This window comes from Nipponia nippon, unplaced genomic scaffold, assembly GCF_047370975.1.
Source record: "Nipponia nippon isolate SJK-2023a ecotype South Korea unplaced genomic scaffold, ASM4737097v1 scaffold_6, whole genome shotgun sequence".
Classification (NCBI taxonomy): Eukaryota; Metazoa; Chordata; class Aves; order Pelecaniformes; family Threskiornithidae; genus Nipponia; species Nipponia nippon.
In genome coordinates this window covers 64,863,704-64,889,021 of record NW_028262380.1, presented here as the reverse complement: position 1 = coordinate 64,889,021, position 25,318 = coordinate 64,863,704, and the positions used below count along the sequence as shown (strand labels likewise).

The window sequence follows — 25,318 nt, the reverse complement described above, 5'->3', positions numbered from 1 at the left end:
CCGGCCGCCGCCCTGCCCCGCGCGGGCGCGCGCCCCTCCTCCCGGCCGGCCGGCGCGCGGCCGGAGCCCGGCTCTCCGCGGCAGCGCAGGTGAGCGGGGCGGGCGGCGGGGGGGCGCCGCGTCTCTCGTCCCAGCCGGCGGGGCCGCCCACCCCCCTACCCCGCAGCGGGAGGGCTGCTCCCCGCTGCCGGGCCCTTCCCCCGCGGCCGCGCTCCCGCTGCCGCCCCTCGCCGTCGTACCGCGCTCCTCCGCGGTCAGGGCCCGCCGCCGCCGCCATGGTGGGTTGCCCCTGCCTTTATGTAACTCACCCCCTCCCCTCAGGTGTAGCGGGAAGCGGTCCTGATTGCTTTGGCGCGGCCGGGGTGGTTCTTCCTCCGTGCAGCTCCCCACGTCCACTCTTACCCCTGACAGGGCCCGTCCGCCTCACAGCGCGCCGGAGGGGAGGGGGCCCGGACCGGGGCGGGGGGGTGGCGAGGGGCCCGGCTCCCCTTCCTCGCAAACGGGTATTGCCGCGACCGGCTTCGGAGACCCAAAGCGAGCGTGGGTTTCTTGTAAATCGGCCTAGAATTGGCGCAGGTCACCCAGGACTGGGTTGTGCCCCTTGCAAGAGCCGGCCGGGGCGGCGCGCTGCCGGGGCTAGCCTCTTCGCTGCCCCGGAGGGCTGGCCGTTTGGCAGGCACCCGCCGAGTCCTGCGCCCGCCGAGCTCTTAGTCGCCGTACGATTCAAGCACAGAGGCAAAAACACGCAAATAAACTGAGCTGGGAGTCCACGCATTTCGAGATGCTGCATGTAATTCACTACCATGCAGACCGCAACCCAAGAGACTAGTGCCCTGGTCAGCTTACTACTGACATCTCGTAATGGATAACAAAGTCACTTCAGTTATCCCAAACCAAATATTCCTTCTGTTAAAAAACAGCAAGAAATTACCCCTTGCTACTGGGGAGAGCCTCAGGAGTTCTTAGCATCTCCTACCTTCTCAAATAAATGAGAATTTCAGATGCCATAACACCACCAGCTCTTTTTATTGCCTGCTTGAGTTTCCTTCGTGTTTTGATAGGTTCCACCTTCCCATCTCCATTCAAGCTGATTGCTTACTGGCTACTGGGAAGTATCAGTTAATCAAGCTCTTATTCATAAGGGGTATGGAGGTAGTTCGCAAACAAGATAGGGCCTCCTAGTTCATAGATCTGCATTTCCTCCTTTGCCTAGTCATTCCTATGTATTCTGCAGTAGTAAAAGTTACAAAACTCTGAGATACCTGGCTTTCTGTCCCTGTTGCAAAGGCTTCTGGAATTATAATCAAGAAACAGTTCACACATGTGTGACTATAGAAAAGTACCACAGCAGGTAAAATAGCTCATCAAATGTTAACATGCTAAAACCACAACAGGTGTGTCACATATGGCTTTGATTGCTTGTAGTGGAGGTTAAGGTGCAAAAGGTTCAGCCACCTTCTTTAAGCCATGGGGTGGGAGGTTTGTGAGTTAGTTTGGGCCGATTCACCTATAAACTCTGTGTGAACTCTTGTGCTATGTAAGAAGCGTGTCCGCTTTGTAACATGCTAGGATTATACCTGTAGTTTCTGTGCAGCATGTGATTAGCAGTGTACTCATGACCTGGGTTTATTTTATAAATTGTTAGGGAGATGTCAGTAACCTGGCATTCAGTTTTCTAGTTGGCCATTTATTTGTAACAGCAAGTTTAATCAGTGTGGTCACAAGAGGACACAATCATTGTGTAATTACTGCCAGTAATTTGATGCAAGGCAGCATAGTACCATGTTAGCCAGTGTCTAAGTTCTTCCTCAGTAGGCTTCCCCAAACAGATTTTGTAATAATAATTTCCTGCATCGACAGTTGTAGCTTCTTGGCTTGAGAAGCCTTTTATCTTGTATCGCCTCTGCCCCCTCCTGATTTCAAACAGATTTTGAAGGAGCCTTAGAGCTCTAGGACAAAAGGAAGATGATATTGCTTTCTGGTTTGAGCCGTTTGACTTCTGAGTGTAATGTGAGGCTGCAGTCTCAGTGAATCTCGACTCTAGACAAGAGAATATGATGATGGTTGACACTAAGGCAGAGAGCCCTGAGAGGATGGGGCTGGTGGGTGTATGGGAAATGGCATTTGGCTACAGCTCTGGGATGCTCTGGTGGGTACCATGCCTTGGTTTACACGTCCAGGATAAGGGCAGCTGGCAAATGACTTAGAAATTATTTTGTTCTCTGTTAACACTTCCCAGGAAGGGCTGGACTAAACACTGCTGTGGAGACCATTAAACTATTGTTATTTTTAATCAGGTCCATCAGAGAAGACAATAGTGCCTCTCCTTGGTAAGGGCCTGCTCTGTGTTCTTAGTAGTGAAGTACTAGTTAAAAGTTTTATTACATAGCTATCAACACTTCACTATGCTCCCAAGAATTGTACTGATTTGCAGTGTTTTTTCTTTTGTGTTCTACTTTTTGGATATTCCTAATGTTACCTTGCATAAATAAATAACTTCTTAAGTACACCTGTCTCTGCAAAGCAGAGTCCTTCTTTGCTGTTCTGGGGCTTTTGATGGGTTTTGGTGGTTGTTCTGAAGCAAAAGTAAATCAAGCGTAAGTAAATCATGGCATATTAGGTTGTTTGTTTGTTTGTGATTACGCAAAATTGAACAAAATTGTCAACCTGTCATCCCATAAAGCCCAGAAGACAGTTGGCCTTTCTGGTGTTCAATGGAAACTGGGATTAAAGCTCAGTAGAACTTTGTTGAGCATATTCATATATTGGATCAAAGGAAGCAGGGAAGAAGCTGTGTCAAACCAGGATTAAGGGATTGCCAGGCAGAATTATTTCCAAAATGAGATTTTTATCTGACTATGCTTTTCATCCTCTACAAAACACCTTTTCTGTCCTTTTTCTGTTGCATTTTTCCAAGAAAGAGCAGTCCTCATTCACTGTTTGTGTGTCTACAGCACTGATGGGGTTTTGGCTATAGAAGCAGATGAAAGATGGTGCCAACTGTGCCCGTTTCACTGTTTTGTGAACTACCTGTGTGACAAGTAACACAAACCAATAACATGTCAGTTTTTGCTACAAAGAACCTTTGAAATACTGAAAGGATCTAGAAATTTCATATTAGTGTTGTCTAAGAAAAATTTTTATGAATTTCTACAACAGGAAGCCTGGTGGTTTTAAACAAGCGAAACCAGTTAGATGTGTGGTTTCTGATTTTTTTGTTCTGTTAAATTAATTTTCTGCTGAAAAGTACAGTAGGCTTAGGCTTGTAATACCCTGTGTAACTTGAACTTTCCCACGTTTTCCAACCTTGTCTGATTTGACCTAACTAGCATGGGCATCTGAGCAGTTTTGCATGAGGTTTCTGTAACTCCTTTGATGGAATTAGTGAATGGAGAAGGGGAGAGCACTGAGTTTTTTTCTACACTATTTTGTCTATCAGTTTTTTTCCCCCCATGTGCCTTCTCGGTGATGCAGCTGTAACCAGACTGAAGAGCAAACAGCTGCTTGTGCAGTCCCTGCCAAAGCTGCTGCTTGGCTGCAGTTTGCACTGCAGCTGCCTCCTGCCCTTCCCACTTCTCTCCCTCTGTCTCTTCCTTAGCTCTGCCAGCTGCCCTCTTTTCAAGTGTTCAAGTTTTCTTAGTACAACACAGGACAACAGCTAGACTTGCTCTGTTAGCTGGATTAAACTGGAGAAGATCTTGTCACTGCATATGCTTATCTAATCTTGTGGTCAGCAGCACCAGCATATAATTACCTACAGAGACTTGTCAGGCTCTCTGTTAGACAAATTAGTTTTACACAGCCACACGTGCAAACTTGTATGTATTCATATGCATGCAGTCTGTTTGTACTCAAGTCACTTCCGAGACCTCCCTGCTCATAGGGCTACAAACTTTGCATTTACAGAAGGCAGATTTCTCATCTCCTTCAATTAAAAGGCCCTTTTGTTTTCTGAGTGAGGCTAACTGCCCTTCTCTGCACAGATCATGATGTGATTTTTGTTCATCTTGTGGGTGGGTAACCAAAATTACATACGGGATAGTTGGTGAAACTCCATCTGTATCTTGATTGCTCCTGGATGTCTGCCTTCTTTTCTCCAGCGTCCCTACCATAAAGAGCACTGGCTTTACAGGTATCATAATACCTCTCATCTGAACACTGCCTAGTTGTGATTATAGTGCGAGTCTTGGTTTTGTTTCTGTTCTGTATTACTGAAATGTCTTCCTCCCTTGTGTCAGTGGAAGAATGAGGACGATCCCCTCTTTCTGGGGCACTGTCTCCTAAGGTATCTGACAGGGGGAGGAGGCCACGTACTCCAACATCTACGTTGGCTTGTTGGCCAGGATTCCTGGGGTTTAATTTCATGACAGGGGAAAACAGAGCTATGTTCATTCACGTCCTGCCACTGTCTAATGTCTTCCATTTCTTTTTGCTTCAAAATTATTTGAGGTATTTTACCTCTACTGAACATAAGTACTCCATTTGACTTGAGGAATTTTACACTTAATTCAGTTTCAGATTTAGCTAGAATGTCTGAATCAAAATCACTTTACTTTAGGATGTTACTGTTACCTGAATTACAGCAGATATAAGATAACATGCTTGTGCTCTGACCTCCCATCCCTGCTTGCTTTTCTAAGTTTGGTAGTGAGGAATAGCCAGGAGGGGATCCTCAGCCCCTTGCCTGAGGACCAGAACACCAACTCTAGGGTCTGGAACAGCTGCACTCTGAGAACAGCAGACATCAGCAATATTTCTAAATATTTAACTTGAACAAGAAAATGGCTGACCTGCCCTCAGCAAACAATGGTGAGCTATAAACAATGTGTGGTTTGTTTTTTTTATTGAGACAGTTACTCCATGGAAAGTGTCAAGCAGCTGTCTACAAGGAATAACAGATGATGTTATGAACGAGGCACTTCCTTTAGTTGCCTTAGAGTCAGTCACTTTCTATGATGGTCACTTACACTCTTAGTGTGGTCAAAATACTAGACTGTACTGAGGCTGGAAGACTTAATTGCCAAGATGAAAAGGGAGCATATGTTATTGAGGTTTTGAATGGCCATGGCAGTGTTTTGTTCTGGAGAGGAAAGACTCTGTGTGTGTAAGTCTGTGGCATTCACCCAGTACTAAACTAACCTCAAGCAGTTGGATGATATTGTTGCATTACTGTTGATTTGGGGAGCAAATCTGTAAATGGCTCCTCTCTCTGTTTGTGGAGTCTTAGTACATAATTAACAGAGCATCATGCACACTAACCTAAATGCTGATTAATCCTCCTAGCTAGTGGTTCTTAAACTAGTGAACTTCTATATAATTAAAGATGTGAAAAATACAACTTCAACTTCTTGCTTTTTTCATATGCTATCCCTGTGCAATGACAAAAACTATGGCTGTGCAATGACAAAACTATTTACCATTCCACTTATAGCTGGAAGGAGCAGTAGGTTTGGCGTTGAAATATACTGACCTTCATGACTTCTGTATGACTTCCAGATTTCCAGAGTTTAGTATCTTGATTCAAGCGCTACTAAAACTCATTTCTGTTCCATTTAAAATCTGAGAACAGTAAAGGCCTATAGCTAAGCGTTCAGATCAGCCCAAACCAGTATTTTCTGCAAATGAAACATCTGTTCTCTCCTTCTGTTTGGGTTATGATAGATTGTATCACACACTTCAATACCTTATCTTAATATTGTGTTTTACATCTGTAATATTACTTCTCTTTGTGTTTAACTAGCAGTGCATCATGTTGATAAGACTGGCTCTTTACAGCAGTTAAGTATGGTAGTGGCTCTTGACTTACCTTCACCTCTGATTGTGAAAATCCCTTGATTTTTCAAACAGATGATATAATGCATAACAGTGCTATTTCTCAAGCCAGATACAATTAACAGTCAACTGGATATATACAGTGACCTGGCCCTCCTTCAAAATGAGCTTTACAGCTGTCTCATGGCTACAGCTGGTACTTTCCGAGTAGATGATGATTTGTTTGAAGACTCAAACTGTGAGATGCTGTAACTAAGTGGAGGATTTGTGGATAGATATCTAAAAAGATTTGGATGATCAAGATGTATCACGGAAGCAAGATGCTCCTGAATTGGTGACTTGGGGGAAGAATAAAAATCTTACCTAAGATGCTATCATCTGTCACAAAGTCTCATCAAAATGAAACTGGAGTGCGTCAGACTATTGCTATCTGAATATTTCCTTAAAGTTATATTAAACATGTTAATTTTTAACATGTTGCAGAAACTTCTTTTTGCCTGAGGAGCAGTAACTGCCTTGCTCTCGTGTTTCCATACCCTTATTTGATACTGCCATACTGGGAGCTCCCTCGTACTTGTGATTCTCCTGTCTATGGCTGTGTGCCTGAGTAATGGCCTTGGTCTCCTCTGGTGTGATTTCTAGTTTCTTCCCTTGCAATATCAAGTGTGTACTTAGTATGTACGAAATATATAAATCCAAATATGTGCTCAACTTCTTTTGTTACAGGTGAGAGCTCAGAGCGTTTCCAAGAGCTTCATTTCATATAAGCATCAGATACGGATGAAGAGCATTGCTTAAAATCAGTTACGTTTGGCTTTTCTGTTATTGCTCAGTTTATTTAAAACATAAAAAAAAAAGTCACCCCAACAGCACCCAGAGTCACCCCACATCTTAAGACTCATAGGGTTTGTGCTGCTGTTTACAATGGCATACCCAGAATAGGTAAAACGTACACCATCAGCCTCTTCTACAGCGAGACACAGAATAGTTTTGGAAAGTATATGTGCAGTTGCGGTTAAAGCATGAGGATAAATGTAGCATATATGCCAGATGGAAAAACATTACAACTTGGGAGCTGTGAACTATCGTTTAGTAGTCAGTGGCAGTTCTGTCTGAAAGCAGCGTTTCTACTCGGCTGTAAAAATACTGTTAGGTGTGAGTAGCTAGGGAGCGGTGAATTGAGAGTGTCAGTTAAGGACCAAAATAAGCAAGAGTTCCCTAGAAGTGTAGGCTAAAGATGCTATATCTTACCTCTGAATGAATAATGAATGATGCTTTTTAAAATCCTTGTACAGCATTTCAACTTCTTTTTCCTCTTGCTTGTCTATGTTCACTGTTGTAACTTCAGTAGGTTGCCTCTGAAGCTCTGTGTTAGCTTCGTATCGCAATGGTAATAGCGATTTCTTCGAAGGGCATGTTAAACAAAGCAAAGGTGGTGAGTACAAGTAGTGGAGGATTAATTTGAAGTTAAAAGAGGAGAACCAAAATATCAAGATTTTTCCTCCTAACAATCTAGAATAACATCTCATTATAGTAATTTGTCAAATCTGGCATAATAGAAGTTAGGTTTTCAGCAGAAAAAGGTATTCCTTGCTATAAACTATATAAATATCCCATGATCCGTAATATCTTTAAGCTAGTTTGTGGTTTTGGAAGAAGATTCTTTCTCTTAGATGCCTTTTGAAGGAAGAATACTTACCTTGCTTACAGCACCATTAGTGAATATTCTGGGCATGTTTGATCTTGCTTTAACCTGCCTGGCCCAGTGCAGCCAACAGACTTGTCAGCACGCAGGACATGGAGCTGGCAACCCTGTGACCTACAGCAGAAATGAGTATGATCGCCTCAAGTCACTTCCTGCTCTTTCTCCAGTACCGACGCATGAGGAGTTGTAAATTTAGGCATGGACACTTTCAAAATATCAGTTCTGCTCCCAGACATGTGACTTACATTTTTATTGTAGACGAATTTTTTGTTACTTCAGTCAGTCCACTTCCTCCAACACCAGAGTCCATGAGCAGAAATCGCTGAACTACAGCAGTCAACTCTTAGTGTAGAAAGAAGAATGAATGCATAATAAATTAACCAGAAAAATATGAAAACCAAAGCTAGCCAGCGTAAGAGAGGAACACACTATTAAATATGCTCTCCAGAGCCTTTGTCTTAAAACCTTACAAATCCATTTGCTTCCCTTGCCAAAATCTAAGAGAACTCTTGCTTGTAAGCTGATTCAGTAACTCCATGCTTTCAAACAGTATTTCATTTTTTCTTGTGGACTTCATAATCTTCCACAAAGCATGTGGATGCACAGCCTAAATCTCACTGAGTTGGCTTCCATGGCTTTTAGACACACAGACCTGAAACTTAAAATATGCTACCAAACTGGAAAAAAATTTGCTCTTCCCTTACTGCTTAACTTTTTCTTGCAAATAAGGAGGTGGACTTCAAGCTTAACCTAACTGAAGCTCACAGTAGCAGGAAGAGCAAAATATTTGAGTGACAGAAGTAAAAAAAGCCTTCTCCCCATCGTCTGTGGTATCCTTGATTTGTCTTTCAGCCCTGGGAAATCTGTGATGTCAGGATAGCTAAGGTTCCTTTAGTCTGAGCTGTATAGATCTTAGACACCTTAAATATCTTCAGCTAAGCTGGGTAAACAGTCTAAAATAAAAGCTAGTAAGTAGGAGCAAGCTTTTGTGGAACATTCATTGTCATGCTTTAAGTATCAATCTGTTGGATTAATAAAGTTGCTAGATAAAAGGAAATAATTTTTATTCCAAGATTTTTCTGTAAGTGTAAATTCTTGTCCTCTAGTTCTGTGGAAGCTTTTTGTATTTTATTTACATTAGCATAAATGCACAAAACACTTAAGGATTGCTTTAGGTTTTGAAGAGACCTAGCAAAGCTGAGTAATAAGTATGTACAAAATACCTGTTGGGGTCAGATCAATAGTCTGTCTGTGGCAGCAGTGATGAGAGATGCTATTTAGGGACCAAAGAAGCACAGCTGTCTGTGGGCCACGTCCCTTCTGTTCCTCTGCCATCCGCAGCAGTGAGATCAGGAATGTTGGAAGATGCATCCTTGCCTTTTCTTTTTCATGTCTTTTTCAAGAAGTGTGGGCAACAAGTTCACAAACAATGGCTTTTCCTAAAGGTACCTGCAGAGGATTCTTGACTGTGGGTCTTTTTTTTCCCCTCTTCCCCAAGTAAGATTATAGGTAGTATTTATAACATGTAATCAAAGTGTTAGGTACCGGCCAGTACCTAATGTCTCATCTACCTTTTTTTTTTTTTTTTTTAAACAGGAAGATGAACAGAACGTAACTGCATTTTAGGACTTCACTCCTGATGGGCTGGATTTTGTCTTGGCAGGAGTTTTTGAAGATTCATGCAGTGAAAGAAGAAACAGCCAATGGCTTCAGAATCCATGGTCCCAGAGCAGGCAAAACAACATCTGATAAAGGGAAAAAGGCGGCAGCAACAGCAGCAGCAGCAAACTAGGTCTTCCAACAGTGATGGTGAAGATGACATCTTTGTATTTGAAGCAAATGAGGCTTGGAAGGATTTTCACAGCTCTCTTCTTCACTTCTTTGAAGCTGGAGAGCTCTGCGATGTTACACTGAAGGTGATACTGTCACACATCCATTACATTTAATAGTCTGAAGATTAAGCTACGAATAAGTGTGCTGCAGGTGGCTGTGAATCCGGGCAGGGGTATGGAAGCCATAGAATACCTGTTGGATCTGAGGCATCTCTAGATATGCTCGTGGATTTTTTTCTTATTTAGGAAGGTTACAACTGAAATGTAAACGCTGAAGATACTGATAGTCTGAGAGAGGAAGTACATGACTTTGACCTCACCCAACTTGCCTGCTAAGCAAGTTCCCACAGTTGATCAGTATATTACTGTGCAGCTTCAGCTCCTTGTAGCCTCTTTGTTCTCGCACACCTTCATCCCCAATTTTATCTCTATTTTTACATTCTTTGTAAGTCAGCTGTATATTACTTATATCCTGATCACAATAAATTTATACCTAGTATCCGTAACAGTGGTTGCCAGCACCTACAAATATTAAGTATTTCTTAGTTAGACATCTTAGTAGTACAAGATAGTTATTTAAGAAAAAGAGATGAAGCATAGCTCATGTACCAAGAACAAATGACAGATGTCTCTAGGAGAAATTGTGTGCCTGCCACTTCTACTATTAGATATTAACAGGGAAAATCCTTGACAGATGTGTGACCCTGGTATCCCCCCGGTAGGCATCTCATCTTTCTAAAACGCTTGGGAGACAATGGAAATCTCTGAGAGGAAGAGGGTTTCTCTCCCTTCCGCCCCAGTGGACAGCAGGAATAGAATAAGCAAGAACATTTTTCTGTTCTGCTTCACAGCAGATATTAAATTGCCTGTCACCAGGCATTGAGCAGGCACCAGATGCAGCAGTGAATAGGTCCAGTGGCTCGTAAAGGTTGAGTTAACGCTCACAGGACACTGAATGACAATACTGAAGCTGCTCCAGACGGCACGAGAGCCATGAAACAGAACTCACCTGAGAGCTCATCATCGGGTCTTCTTACATCTGTCCTTTTAAAAGGCATTTTGGGGAAGAAGGTTCATGTCATAACTCTTAACAACCCTCCTGTTCCCTTTTCTTGACCTCGTCCTCGCCTTTCTCCCTTTCCACCCACCCTTGCAAATAAGGCAGAAAGTCTTATTTTATAGACACAGTTAAATGTATACTCCTGCTAGGAAAACTTGGCTTGGAAAATACCCTTTGCTGTGGCTGCAGTTTAACTTTCCCTAAGTTAGGCTTGTATTAATGTTCCTTTGTATTATTTGTGTGGAGCTTTGGTAATATAAGAATATTAGATTGCATGACTTGGCTTCCAGTCCTCAAGTAGAGGATATAATTTATGGAAGCTAAAGCAACCTATGGACATTTTACCGTAAGGCTTCTTAAATCGGTGATTTTCAAGTGACTGGTAACTAAATCTTGAGCTAGAATTTTCTCGAGGGCTTGGTTTTTCTTTCTGTAGTTCTCAGGCATTTCTCATGTTTTAAGAATAATTGCTTCTCTACTGAACTGCCTGCTTTTGTGCCTGACCTCTGATAGTGAGCAATTCTGGCACTGCTGTTGTCAGACCAATTATTGATTTAAGTGCTGGCCCTTAAAATGGGATAGTTAATAACTGGATGGGAACTCTGATTTCGAAATACCAAGAACATGCTAGATATTTAAAATTAAGCAGATTTGGCTACAATAGTGAAGCCACTTAATTCAAAAGAAAGATCTAATTAGAGAGTGGGATCATGGGCAGAACAAAAATCTCTGAAGGTGAGAATGGCCTAGGAGCTCTCCCTGATACAGCAGACCAGCTGGTAGCATCTTTTTGCATCAGTACGATAATTAGGTGGAGTGCTGACACTGTAAGAGTGATAAACTGTGGGAGCACAAAGGGAGAATTCCTCTGCTCCAAAGAGTTAAAATCTGGAATTCACCTACTGTACTGCTCCTGTCATATGAGCAGTTCCCTGTTAGAAGGGGGAGCCTGGCAGAGGCATACCATCTACTTTTCTCCTGTTGGTTTGGTTTTTTGTTCATTTGGTAGGTCTGTGAATTGTTCCTTCTGGAGTGATCTAATTAACTCACACTGAACCATCCATCTTGCCCTCTCTTTTGATCTGCATACTCTTCTATGTGTGTTTGCTTTCTGTACTCAACTTACTGCTCACCAGGCAGGTTACACTTGTGTTGATAATACAGACTTTTTAAAAGGGTAGAGCAATTGTGTATTGAATCAGAGCAAGAAAAAACTCCAAATTATCCTTTAAAATTTAATATCATTTTTTTTTAAATTGCAAGACAGCTCACTGTAACACCTTTATCTGAAAATGAACAGGTAATTCGAGTCTGTCAGGGAAACTGGTTGCTTAACTTGGCCATCCCTTTGTTAGTGCAGACTGCAGAATGACAAAGGCTGTAAGAAAGCACTCTGACACAAATAAGTACTGGATTGTTCATTTACCTTCGTCATTTCCACTCTCTTTTAATGTAACTGAATTCTAGAATTTTGTAAGTGAAAAGCTTATTTTGCGCTTTCTGATCAGAATTTTGAAAAATACCTCGTCTTTACGGGGAATACTCTATCTTCTGTGGCTAAACAGCTTCTAAAAATCGTGAAGTGATTGGTAACTTTTAATGATCCCTGTAATAGCTGTTATTACTGTGGTTTTACATGAATTTGCTTCTATAAACAGCATGATCAATTCCTCAACAGTAGTAAAAGTCTAGAGGTTTAAATTAAGTAGTCTAAAAATGTCACTTTACAATTTTTTTCTCCCCTTAAAGAGTGAATACACGTAAAACAAACAAGTGCCTAGCGGTCTCTTCCTGTCTCCGAGATGCATCTAGAAGGTTCCTAAGGATGTTTCATTTAAAAAATAGGACACAGCTCTTAAAGAAAAGCAAATTCAGTGTGTCAGTGGTATTGCTTCCTTGTGTTATGGCCTTTCCCTACTCTGGCAGCCAAGCTACAGCTGAGATCTGCTTGGGATACATTGATCTAATGTCAGAAGTACAGGGCAAATGGAGTTAACTTGTTTGAACAAAATACAGTAGCTGAATGCCTATCGAGTTCGGAATTCTTATTTCAGCTTAACTGTCCGTCCTTTCATAGCTGAAACTGACATTCCAGTAAAAGATTGGGGTGTTTCTTGTTCTTTGTTTTCAGGTTGGTTCAAAGCTTATCTCCTGCCACAAACTGGTGCTAGCTTGTGTTATACCTTACTTCAGAGCCATGTTTCTTTCGGAAATGGCTGAAGCCAAGCAGACGTTGATCGAGATCAGAGACTTCGATGGCGATGCAATAGAAGACCTAGTGAAGTTTGCGTATTCCTCCCGGCTTACTTTGACGGTGGATAACGTCCAGCCTCTCTTGTACGCTGCTTGCATTCTTCAGGTGGAACTGGTAGCAAAGGCGTGCTGTGAATACATGAAGCTGCACTTCCATCCCTCCAACTGCCTGGCAGTCAGGGCATTTGCAGAGAGTCACAACCGCATTGACTTGATGGACATGGCTGATCAGTATGCTTGCGAACATTTTACAGAAGTGGTGGAGTGTGAAGACTTTGTGAGCGTGTCACCACAGCACCTCCATAAACTCCTGTCCTCCAGTGACCTGAATATTGAAAATGAAAAGCAAGTTTACAACGCTGCTATCAAGTGGCTGCTAGCCAATCCACAGCATCATGCTGCGTGGCTGGATGAAATACTTGCGCAGGTAGGGCAGACCGAGGCGCCGGGTGCCTGTCTCGTCACTGGTTTAGTTGTATAATCAACTGTTTGTACTTAGGTAGATCTCAAGATGAAAAATGTTCCTAGCAGTTGGTGCCTCATCTGGTATTCACAGTTGTGAGTTGACAGTGGAAGCAGGTTAGATCTCTTGACTATCAGGAAGAAGTCATATTCTCCAGTTTCTGTAGAGAGAAGAGTACTCGCTTTATGCTCATGGCTGGGGGGGTGGGGAGCCAAGAAAAAGCTGCACCTGTGTTAGAGCAGAAACTTCTTGGATTTACACACAGTGGAGAACATAAAGCCATCACTTCACTTGGTTTGATACTACTCAGCTTGAAACTGTCGCTTCCCTTGCTGGTAAGTATTTGTACTTAAGAAAGGAGAGCAAAGCTGTTGAGGAGGTTTTTCACATGGCTAGGAAAGCAAAACTGTAACAGAGATGTGTCACATTAAGTCGTGCTACTTCTAGAATGTTCTGTGTATTTAATTAACAAAAGACCAAGATGTATTAGCCCTACAAGCAGGCTGGGAAACATATGCTAGACCCTTTAATGCTCACTAGGCCAGCACTGCTGGTTACCTGTAGGATACAAAAGGAGTTTGCACTTTAATCGTCTAGACTTGATGCAAGTCCACTGCTTCTGAAAGAAACACATACCGGTATCAAAAGGTCACTCAGCTGAGCTTATTTAAACAGCCATCAGACCTCCTCCTGTCAAAGCACTGGGTACATCAGTTATTCAAGCTCCATATGGGCTGGAGTTTAAAATACAGTATTTGAGACAGGTATGGAGAACCTGTACTGGGGAGGAGGGGGGTACGTGCCATGCGCTGCAAAATGCCCTTTGTGTCTTAGCAGGTAGGATCAACTGTGCTGTTTCAGTTGTCACTGAACTCCAACTTGAATATTTTGCATTTGGCAGAATTGCTAATATTGGCATCATGTTGAGTAACAAGAGGTCCACTAACATGCTGCTGTCATTGTCTTCATGCATCATTTTTCACATTTCCTGGTAAAAGATCACAACTGTTTTAACTGTCTCCCAGAAACCTTCAGTTTCATCTAGACCAGCATGAGGGGTTTGGTACAAAAAAACTTCTTTAGTACACTGTAATTAAATTTACAGGCAATATAACTTGAGATTTAAAAAAAAAATAAAAATTAGATGGACTTTTCTTGCTCAGTTGTGCTAGCAGATGAGCTTTATTCTATTCATGGAAACCAGAGTCTAGAATGAAGCACTGAAAAAGTAAACCCCTTCCTGTAAATATGGGTTATTTTCCAGAGTGTATGGAGCCATCAGTTGATTTGGACATTATTGCTAGCAGAAAACATGACTGGGCTTCTTGACAGTTATTATCCACATCATAATCAGCCTTGCGGGTTTTGCTGTTATCATGAGGTTCTGGATTTGTCAGCCTTGCGTTCTTACCGCATCACTAACCTCGTAAGTCTATTAGCAGGGCTACGATGGTGCTTTTAATCAACCTAAAATAAGCCAGGCCAAAGTAAAGGAAGAACTGGGACTGAAAGCAAGTGGGTAAGGAAGACCTGGTCGAGACGCTTGCTTGAAGACAGGGACGCTTGTCAGCCATATAACAGCACCATCCTGCTGCTCTGAGAAACACCGGAGAGACTGGACTTCTCCTTCACCATTGCTAGCTGAGCTAACTGGGAGCTGCTTGACAGGATTGACGCCAAACCTTAGGAAGTCAGATGGTGGCTTACTTCAGTTCCCCCCTGCTAACGCCTGTCCCACCTTGCGCCTGATTGTACTTCATATTCCTCACTGTTTCTCTCACAAGGACAAATGAAAGGTTTCCTGAAATAAACGATTGTGGGAAGGAGGACATTTCGAGGCAGTCTTGGAGAGGCTGACCTTATTTCAGATCTGTCCTGTCACTGGAGATTGCTCTGGGCAGCGACTGCCTGTAGCCTCACCCAGAAAGAGCCTTCCATTCCTCAGGCTGGTCACTAGCTCTCTTCTGGGGAACCACAGGAAGGATTTGGGGAAGGAAACAATTAGCCCTCTACCTTGTTTTTTTTTTTTTTAAATTCTATAGTCTGTCAAGCCCACACTAGTGAAGGATGTTACTGCACTAGCAATACCTCCTTAATAGACACTTAGTTCATGCTGACAGTGTTTCCTTTTTGACTGGCCACGCAAAGAAAATGAACCATTCTAGCAAAAGCCCTCTTACACTCGCATAGCAATGAGCTGAAAATTCATACCTTCAGCAGACTGTCCTGACACGGGCTATCCTGGTAAAGTCACAGATGCTGCCTGCGTCACACCGGGCAGGTGCAGTTGCAGTACAGGCAGCGGCTCTTCTTCCTCCGCTCAGCTTGGGCCGAGGCACAGTTCTCCACTGCTGCTTAAATGCAAATGGTTGTAGCAAATGTTTGTCACTGAAAAGAACTGTTCATATCACTGTTATTCTGGAAAAGAATATGAAAGCCGCTCTTTTTAGCGAAGAGCGTGGGGCTGGCAGCTGGCTCAGAAGCTGCCATCTGTTATGTGTGCGTCACTGTAAATGGTGAGACTCAGTCAGTTCAGCCAGTTACTCCAACTGTGTTCATTTCTGTCAGGTACGGCTGCCTCTCTTGCCCATTTGTTTCCTTATGGGTGTTGTGGCAAAGGAAGAGATTGTCAAGCAGAATCTAAAATGTAGGGATTTGCTGGATGAAGCAAGAAACTACCACCTTCACCTGAGCAGCAGGGCAGTGCCAGACTTTGAGTACTCCATTCGCACAACACCAAGGAAGCAGACTGCTGGTAATTAAATGTGTGTCTGATTATCCAGTAGGGAGTGGCGTGGAGAAAAGGCGGCGCATCTGTGCAGGGTTAGATAGCTTGGTATAAACGGTTGTTAATGACTTAATGTGAAATTGTACCTCTCTGGTAACTAGGTAATGTGCTGCATTTTCCTAGCAGAACTTTAGCAGTCATTTTCTTTCTTTAAAGTATTATTTATTTATCCTGATCGGCTCTATCTGTATTAAAGCTAGAACTGTTAAGTATGTTACGACCAGGCAGTATGCTCAAAGCTATATCGAAAACAGTGGACACTTATCTTTTGGTGCGAGAAGGTTGAGCTAACTTTTAAACTCTTTGGCTAACCTACACCAAAAGTGAGTGATGAATATTAGACTGCAAATCCTAGTTTTTACATTGTTATATTTAACAAACAATCTGTTTATCTCCCTAAGCAAAATCACAAAAAGCATATTTAAAATATGCATTGTTTTTGCAAGAGCATAGATAGTTAATTGCCATAGCAGCATGCCAAGCAAAGGCCAAAATCCAGCAGCCAATTATGCAGGGCAATGACTGTGCCCCTCGAAGTGAAATACGACTTCTCCCGAACTGCATAATTTTTGGTTCACTCTGCTACACAGCTTTATCCCCCATCTTCCTGCTAGTTTTCTGGAAACCTGTTTTGTCTTCTTGAGGTGTGCTGTTCTGCGTCGGTGGTAGAGGTGGATCGGGTGACCCGTTTCGCAGCATTGAATGTTACTCCATCAGTAAGAACAACTGGTTCTTCGGCCCCGAAATGAACAGCAGGAGAAGACATGTGGGTGTGATCTCTGTGGGAGGTCAGTAACCCTATTCAAGCAACCCTATTCAAAAGGCACTTGTTTGCTCCTTTTGCTGGAATTGGTACTTTTACTAAATAAATCTGTCTTGCAATGGCGTAACTGTTGGATATTCTTCAATTTAGTAAAGCTTTTTCCCCATGAAGGGGTTTTTGATTCTGAAACAATCTGAGAACACGCTTACTGAAAAGACATTACTGTGAACTGAGAGAGTTGGGGTTGTTCAGCCTGGAGAAGGCTCTGGGGAGACCTTATTGCGGCCTTTCAATACTTAAGGGGGCTCATAAGAAAGATGGGGACAGACTTTTTAGCAGGGTCTGTTGAGATAGGACAAGGGGTAATGGTTTTAAACTAAAGGAGGGTAGATTCAGACTAGATATAAGGAAGAAATTTTTTACGATGAGGTGGTGAAACACTGGAAGGGGTTGCCCAGGGAGGTGGTAGATGCCCCATCCCTGGAAACATTCAAGGCCAGGCTGGAGGGGGCTCTGAGCAACCTGATCCAGTTGAAGATGTCCCTGCCAATTGCAGGGGGGATGGACTAGATGACCTTTAAAAGGTCCCTTCCAACCCAAACTATTCTATGATTCTATGAACTGTATATAGCCTCTTGCCTTAACAGGCAATTTAATTTTTTTTAAATCCATTTATAAAGAAGTGGCCTTACACAGCAGTCACCCAGAATTTGCTAGTACTTATACTAGCTCCCTTCATACTTAAATCCATACAGGCAAGTTACTAAGACCGTAACTCTTCCAAGAGCAGACCTACCTTTATTTTCGGGTCTCCATCTTCTGAAACCAGGTCCATGCAGTCCAGAGCAGCTTACCACCCAGGATGCAACTTTTCCTTGTACACAGTAGCCCCTGTGTTGCTGCAGCAGAACAGAGATCTTTTTTTTCCCCACAGAAAATCTAGAGAGACTGATATAAATGTTGAAAACTGATCTGACCTGCAGTACTCAAGTTATGGGAAGATTTTTTTGTCTACATATCTTAAGCTTTCTATAAAAGCCCACGTTAGAACAGATCTCTGGTTGAGTACAGCATATAAAAAAAATAAAGTCTGTATGTACCCAAATCATGATATTGAAAACATTTGAAAACTTTAACCTTTATCTGAGCTTTTTGTCTCCACGTAGGCAGGAATATTACACAAATGAAAACTGAAATGTTGCCGAGCAATCTCTGTATTGAAAGATGTGTATGTGTTTCAGGTAAAGTCTATGCAGTAGGTGGACATGATGGAAACGAACACTTAGGGAGCATGGAAGTATTCGATCCTCTCACAAACAAGTGGATGATGAAGGCATCAATGAACACAAAGAGGTACGTGTCCCATGATCTAAAATTTAAGTCCTAGTCTGTGATATATCATTTCTTGCTGATGCTGAAAAACATCATGTCTCTCCTGCCTTTATCTGGGTTTCCAAACTGTGCTATTTTTAGGAAATGTTTTTTTCTTATTTTGGGACTTTATGCTGTCAAGCACCTTTATTTACTAGCTGTAAAGCAAGCACAAATCTGCATCACATACTTGCATACAACACATATTTGCACAAACACAAAGTTGCGCGTTAACATACTATAAGTACTTCAGTGCAAAACTGCATAATCCCTCTCTCTAGGGAGAGGCCCTGGCTGGTAACATTGGTTATGTTCATGTTTTGGCTTTCTTTTGTCGCATTATTGTAATTTTCTTTTTTTCTTTTTTTGGGGGGGTGGCTTCTGGAGCAGAGAGCTTTTCTACTCCAGCTGTGCTTATGTTCTGGTATCTAGGACCTTTCTGCTATGCCCGATAAAGAACTTGAAACTGATTAACTGCTTCTGCGGGTTTTTTGCTCTTATTGAGAACGAGCAAGATAACTGCCAGCAGAACGTACACAGTGAAATACTTCATGCCCAGGAAACCAATAGCTCCCCATGTTTTTGCCACAAAAGGCTGGAAACACTAAAACACTGAAAGTCAGATTGAGGACTTTTCTTTCCTTTTGGCATTTAAGTCCAGCTCCTTCTAAGGACTGGACTCACAGATCTGTAATTTTTTTGTTTCTGCTGTCTTTTAAATCAACCTCCTTAATTCTATATTCCATTTTTTTTTATTTGTTGTTTCTAAAAGCACCAGGTACAGGTAGGAGTAAAATACTGAGCATAGCTAAGTCCTAAAGCTATTTGTAGCCGTGACCTAATCAAAGACGACCCAGACTCCTAGAAGTGGCTCCTTGCTCCTCTTTCTCCCTCCTGCCACCAGCCCAGGGCATATTCTCGGCAAACATCAGCCCTAGATTTCTGTGACATTTCTCACTCAGTATCTTGGGAATTGAAAGGGCTGCTGTGCCTTGGCTCCTCTCCACTCCTCCCATTCACGGAGGTGGTGTCGGAATACTTAGTTGAGAAAAAACTGCCCCCATTAATGGTGTCTACGTTATCTGCTGAGGCAATTTAAGGTCAGCCCAGGATATTGCCACAACGTTTGTTCTGTAGAAAGACTGTGCCTCCCTTGCTCCTGCCTAGGTCTCTGCGAACCTGTCCTCTGTGTAATGAAACAAGAATGTTCTCAATGAAATGGTAAATTGCCTGTCATGGTAGTTAAAGCAGAAACTTAATGCTTACATTCTAGACTGTACTTTTCATTTTGTAGTACTGATTGTACTCTCATATTGGTAGATTCAGTAGAAAATAAATCTGACAACTATTTTAACGCAGACTTCATAGAAAATAACAGAATGGAAGAAATTGCAATTAAATCTTGCTGGAGTTCAGTCACCTAATATCCAGCACAGGTTTGGCTTTTAATATGTATTAATATCACCCCCCCCAAAATCATTCCCAAATTGTAGCAGCAGCTATACCAACAAAGTTAAAACGAGCAGGTTTTGGTTCTCCATCAGATTCAATAAAACAAGATAGGATGTGTAAAATTAAGTACCGAGAGAGAGAAATCAAGTAAGATGATCTCATATATCCAAGCATGTAAGTAGAGGACTTGGGCCTTGGGTGACATTCAGTCAAAACAGTATTCCATGTCCCCCGCCTTTATTTTTTTCATTTTTTAAACAGGAGCTTTGTCTTTTTGCAGTCTAAAAATATTCTAGCTGCAATAGTCCTGTTAATGGATCACACAATAACATACAGGTGCCTGGGACAGCTGAGGTAAAGTTAAGGTAAAACTCTAGAGCCCCTCTAACGGGAGGCTGCAAACATACAAAAGACTCAGGATAAAGCTGCAAGACTGACACAGGTGCGCAGAGGGCCAGCCACAGTTACTGGTCGTTATTTATTATAAACTTCACTTTTAAAATATCCATTACTTTTTTCCCATAGTTTGAAACAGGTGCCAGTCAGGCAACATTGCACTCGATGTCTCTTTCCCATTCCCTTTCCTTAGGGAGTTGCACTGAGGTATTGATCCTATGGTTTTCTTAGGAGAGGAATCGCTCTTGCCTCCCTTGGTGGCCCCATTTATGCAATAGGAGGTTTAGATGACAACACTTGCTTCAGCGATGTGGAAAGATACGACGTTGATTCTGATCGATGGAGCGCAGTCGCCCCAATGAACACGCCCAGGGGAGGAGTCGGCTCCGTAGCCCTTGTGGTAAGTCACTCTCTCCTCCCAAGTTGGGGCCAACCGAGGAACCGACCTGCTTTTCAAATCTGCTTGTACAAGGCAGAACACAAGATTTTAAACAAAATGCAGCTGGTGGGTCTGAGCACCTCCGGTCATCAAAATCCTGTGGAACTGTGCAAAAGGTGAGGATATTTAGGATAATACTCATATCAAATTGAACTGCGCTCCCTGTTTCAGCAGTATTTGAGGTACTGGGAGCAAGTACCAGGACCTTTCTAACAGCATTAGGCTACTGCTTCATGACTCATTCAGAAGACTCTGGTTTGTCATGGTTACTGTGTTTAACAGTACTGAATGCATCCGCACTTTAATCCCCCTGTAGCTGTGTATGCTCTGCAAAATATCTGCAGCACTACATAACTTTTTCACTTCTTTAACTGGAAGACAGCATTTACAAATTGTTAGATAATGAAGTCTGTTGTTGGAATTCTTAAATAAAAGTCAATACTTAGGACTATGGATATACCATGTTTTCCTACAGTTTTAACATTGCTTATGAAAAGCTGAGTAAATACATATACATTACAAATAATCTTTCTCTATACAACTGTTTTCCAGAACCACGTCTATGCTGTGGGTGGCAATGATGGTGTAGCGTCTCTTTCCAGTGTGGAGAAATACGATCCCCATTTGGATAAGTGGATAGAAGTGAAAGAGATGGGTCAGCGAAGAGCTGGCAACGGCGTCAGCGAGCTCCATGGCTGCTTGTACGTTGTCGGTGAGTAGGGATGTGGCATTTTGTTGTGCTGTTTCTGCCAAGTACTGGCATTTGGAAGAGGCTGTTGTTGCTAGAGGATGGGAACAGATAGACCTGACCTGTACTTTGTGTTCTTGGGCAGGAGAAGAAAGCAAGCACAACCAGGGCACGCTTAAACAAAGGTATGTTAGCGAGGAAATAAAAAGCAGTTCCTAACCCACATCTCAGGAGGGCTGTACTGTTCAGGACAACATGTCTATATAGAAAATCCTCTCGAGACTCACTAATCTTGAGTTTCCTTTTAGAAAAATGATTCTTAAGTTCACACACTTTTAAAGCACTCTAGTTCTATTTTGAGTGTAGACATGAGTAGCTTTTTTGCACGGTGATTACACTTACTCCACAGCCTGTTGTCCTAGGGCTGTCTTGCTCTGCTCTACCTTTCATTCACCTGCTTTCCTGAGGGAGGAAGATGCCAGGTAGCTATGCCATAGTGATAGTTGCAGAGCTGTGCCTTGTGTATTATCATAAGTGATTAAAAAAGCTTTGGGTAAAATGCTTCTCTGACAGCCGCCCCAGCAAGGGGAATGCATCACTGAGGTCTTACTTGAGGATTTTTTTTCCTACTCAAGTATTGAGCAATGCTGTACTTTGAAAACACCGCTTTTTGTGTTTTCCTTAAGCCATAATAAGATCAGGACCATCCTTTAACTGGTCTTGGTTTTTTTCTATTCCAAACTAGAAGCTGTTTCATTATAACCGTGTAAGATGAATTCAAGGAGAAAAATAATAGAAATATCTCTCCTTGCAACTTGAGTAGAAGAAAACTGTCACTCTTCATGTTGCTTGTACAGCGACAAGAGGGAGAGCTGTTAGATTATTTTTTAGGAGCTTGTAAAATTCTGGTAAAGAAATAAAGCTGGACACTAGCCCACTGAATGCTGAGAATAGCCTGATGATGCCAGTTCTGGATATCACCAGCACTAGAAGTGGCTAAAAAAGGATAATGCGATGACTCTTTGCAGGTGGCTTTGATGACAACTCTCCACTGAGCTCGGTGGAGCGGTTTGACCCACGCAGTAACAAATGGGAATATGTAGCAGAGCTTACAACTCCGAGGGGCGGCGTTGGCATAGCGACACTGATGGGTAAAATTTTTGCAGTTGGAGGTCATAATGGCAACGCGTACCTGAATACAGTGGAAGCGTTTGATCCCATAGTGAATAGGTAATTTAAAATTTTTTATTTGGCTTAATAAGGCAATGAAATCTGCCTATATGAAACCACCACGTAATAGAAATAGTGTGCAGCAGGAGTCGGTCTGTTGTTTTCCTGGTAATAATTGAGTAATATCCATGACCAGCAATGCAGGAGTGCTGCTTCTGCCACTAGGTTCTTCTTATACATATTTAAGAACCTCTTCCTCCTCCTCACTTCCATCCCTTGTCCTCTTCCTTTCTTTCAATAAGAACCTACATTCTTCTGGTTGTTTCAATCTGATTCTGCACTAAATTTACCAGGTAAATAAGAAGAATAAACTAGCGGGGTGTATTTTTGTGCAGAGTAAAGAGCTAGGCTGTGTAATAGAATTCCAGACACAGAAAAGATATTTTCAAGTAGCTCAGAAAGGACAGGAACTTACTTTTCTTTTTTTCCTCTGCCGCCATCTTTAGGTGGGAACTGGTGGGCGCCGTATCCCACTGCAGGGCAGGGGCGGGCGTGGCTGTGTGCTCTTGTCTCAGCAGCCAGATCCGGGACGTGGGCCAAGGATCCAGCAACGTTGTTGACTGCATGTGAGCTCCGCTGCCTCCTCCACCTTCCAGAGGAATGACAGTAGGGAGGCACTGCAGAGCTTTTAAAGCCCGTGTTTTGTATGGTAGGTTAAGAAATAAAACCAACACATTTTCTTTGTGAAAATGTTACCTTCTGCAACTGTAAAGCTTTTGGTGGCTTTCTATCAATAGTGATACAGAAAAGCCTGTGAAAACATGGACTAAAAGTGTGACTCCCAGGAGAAAACCTGCCAAGAGCTGCAATCATCCCATTTTTGAGAAGCTGTAATTTCAGAATCATTTGAGGCAGCTGTTGCGGGGACTCGTTATTGAACTGTGAACCAGGCATGGGGTGAGGAGAGAGCGCAGCAGTTAGTACTGCTGAGCCTTACTCAACAGCCCTGCTGCATGTTTTCTGGAGGACTCGAGTGCCATTTAATGTAACTTATTTTCAGGAATGTAGTCTTAAACATTTCCTAATTGTACAAGAGCTTTGTAACACAAAGCCTCTCAAGTTTTAGAAGGTAACGACATCCCTGTGGCACACTAAGATAACTGGAGCAGAGAAGTTCACTGCCCACCTCCCAAGGGACTGCTGGCAGCAGTGGAAATTGCAGGTACTCGGTCTGAAACCTGTCTTTCAAAGTACTTGCTCAAGCTAATGCACTTGTTAGAAAGCTGAAAAGATTCCTGACCTGAATTTAGCCACTGGAATACTGGAATTCTCAAGTCTTCAATAAAATTTGTAGTAACTACCCCCCTGCCCCCAAAAAGGCAAGTTGCTGTTGAGAGGTCATTCCTGAAGTACCCAGTGTAATTTGTCCTGCTTTGAGATGATTGTGTGCAAAAATGTAGGCTTCAGTGGTGTCTGAATCACCATTTTTGTACAAAATGAAAACACATAATAAAAGTTGCAGTATTCCGTAAAGACCTTTAAATGCAACTCTAGGGAGATGACATCTCCAATTTCAGTATCCAGTAGCAACTCTGTGGTAATTCCAGATGTACTGGCTCTTTTAAGATAGTTAAACCAGGAAGATCTAGCCTCAAAGCAGGTAGATGACTTAAAGCTTACATAAACCAAAGAAAATCAGCAATAAAAATAATCGGAAATAAACCAGTACTTACATCAGAAATTGAAATAGGAACTCGACAGTGCTGTATACAAAGGCGTCTTGTTACGCAGTCAGAAACCTGAATTCTGAGTAAAGTCCAGCTGGAAAGACTGCAGATTCCTGTTCCTGCATCACCTTGAACAGACCAACAGCCGACAATCCTTCGTGACCAAAGTTTCACGTTACCAGGTCATTCCTGGTGACCAGGGAGAGCAGCAGACTTCTCTGCATTCAGTACCAGGGGAGAGGCAGGACAGTACAAGCATGAAGCACAGCCACGTTTTGATGTTGAGTTACCATCATTTAGCTTTTCTGTTTCAAATGGCTTGCACTTTGGTAGCACCCAGGGACAAAGTGAACGGTACTGTAAATAATGAAACACTGCAATAAAACATTTGTACTTCAAAGCACCTTGCGTATGGTATGACTGGAGCATGCTATTGTGGGGAGGCATTACAACACTGAGTATTTTTTTGCTTCTGCAGAGTATAATTCTCAACAGGAAGCCTTTGTCAGCAGGGAAAGTCCTGCGTTACAGCCGCGAGCTGCACCGCCCTGCTGCCGCCCTTGCCCCCGTGCAAGGATGTGGTCACCCTGTGGTACTTCTGGCTCTTGATCTGACTAGGAGGGGTGGAAAGAAGAGGTGCAGGTTCTTTCTCTGGAACCAAACAGGTTCTTCTATGGATGTCCTGGCTAACAAGAAAACTTAAGGGGAAAAAAAGAAAAAAAAAAAAGGCAAGTTTTCCACAAAGTAACACTGACCGTGAAACCAAGTAGCCTGGCAGTGCTGCTTGCCAGCTGATAACGTTTCTCCTCTTGGTGGGAAAGTGCTAGCACCCGCGGGGTGCAGCCTCTGAGTAACTCGCGTGCATCTGGACCACACCGACGGCAGTCACCTTCCAGGCACCCAAAGGGGGAGGCGTGTGTTCAGCAGGGAGGTGAGGTTACAGCAAACGCACTGGGATTCTGTACAGCGTGGGAGCAGCTCCGCTGTCGACCCTGTAGCTGGAAGTCAAATGGTACTGGGTCTGAACACGACTGTAAGACAGACACTTCTGTTGTATTTCTATTTGTACCCACCCCCCCCCAACAACATTTGTGCTCAGGTTTCCGGAGGCGTACTGTTAAGGGCTGGCAGGAACACTGCAAAAAAGGTTTACAAAGAACAACCCTGTTGTCAGTATAGCGGTGTCCACATTCTTAATCTTAGACGGCACCAGAACTACAAATATTTTGTGCAGAACTGTTTTTAGAACACTACTGCTGGAATGTGATAATGGTGTCGAAGTATATTAAAAAAATAGGATTACTGTGGCAACAAACTGTAATGACTTACCTGCATATAAAGCTGTTGCGATTTAACACCAGCAAACTCGTTTTTCTTCTTCCAGTACCGGCAACAGGATAATGACGGCAAAGCAGTAACCCCCCGGGCTGAGGGAGCAG

At 42.8% G+C, this 25,318-nt stretch overlaps 1 protein-coding gene and 1 long non-coding RNA gene across 12 annotated transcripts; one reads left to right on the top strand and one right to left on the bottom strand.

Moving 5' to 3' along the window:
• Positions 1–24,617, top strand: KLHL8 (kelch like family member 8). Of its 11 annotated transcripts, none has more exons than XR_015700065.1 (11): positions 1–89; positions 9,074–9,393; positions 12,501–13,049; positions 15,654–15,840; positions 16,518–16,661; positions 17,878–17,989; positions 20,087–20,255; positions 20,847–21,006; positions 22,011–22,212; positions 22,659–22,861; positions 24,358–24,617. XR_015700065.1 is itself a non-coding variant. In XM_087737762.1 (10 exons), the coding sequence occupies exons 2-10, from the start codon at positions 9,181–9,183 to the stop codon at positions 22,780–22,782; spliced, it is 1,860 nt and encodes a 619-aa protein (XP_087593888.1). In that variant the 5' UTR covers positions 1–89; positions 9,074–9,180; the 3' UTR covers positions 22,783–24,282. The 11 variants fall into 11 exon arrangements, 7 of the variants coding, with proteins under 7 accessions (XP_087593888.1, XP_087593894.1, XP_087593891.1 ...); XR_015700064.1 differs by lacking the exon at positions 24,358–24,617 and adding an exon at positions 22,950–24,282; XM_087737762.1 differs by lacking the exon at positions 24,358–24,617 and having other exon boundaries at positions 22,659–24,282.
• LOC148051524 (uncharacterized) lies at positions 6,626–9,049 on the bottom strand. Its single transcript, XR_015700068.1, has 3 exons — positions 8,701–9,049; positions 7,723–7,819; positions 6,626–7,591 (listed from the first exon to the last, which is right to left on the bottom strand). It is a non-coding gene; the product is annotated as an uncharacterized LOC148051524 (long non-coding RNA).
• Positions 24,618–25,318: the final 701 nt, after the last annotated feature.

Bases quoted from the DNA above. Each gene is read 5' to 3' on its own strand.
- KLHL8 (XM_087737762.1), top strand. From the start codon at position 9,181: ATGGCTTCAGAATCCATGGTCCCAGAGCAGGCAAAACAACATCTGATA. The intron at 16,662-17,877 runs GTCAGTAACCCT...TATGTGTTTCAG, and splicing joins GGGTGTGATCTCTGTGGGAG to GTAAAGTCTATGCAGTAGGT. The intron at 22,213-22,658 runs GTAATTTAAAAT...CGCCATCTTTAG, and splicing joins TTTGATCCCATAGTGAATAG to GTGGGAACTGGTGGGCGCCG.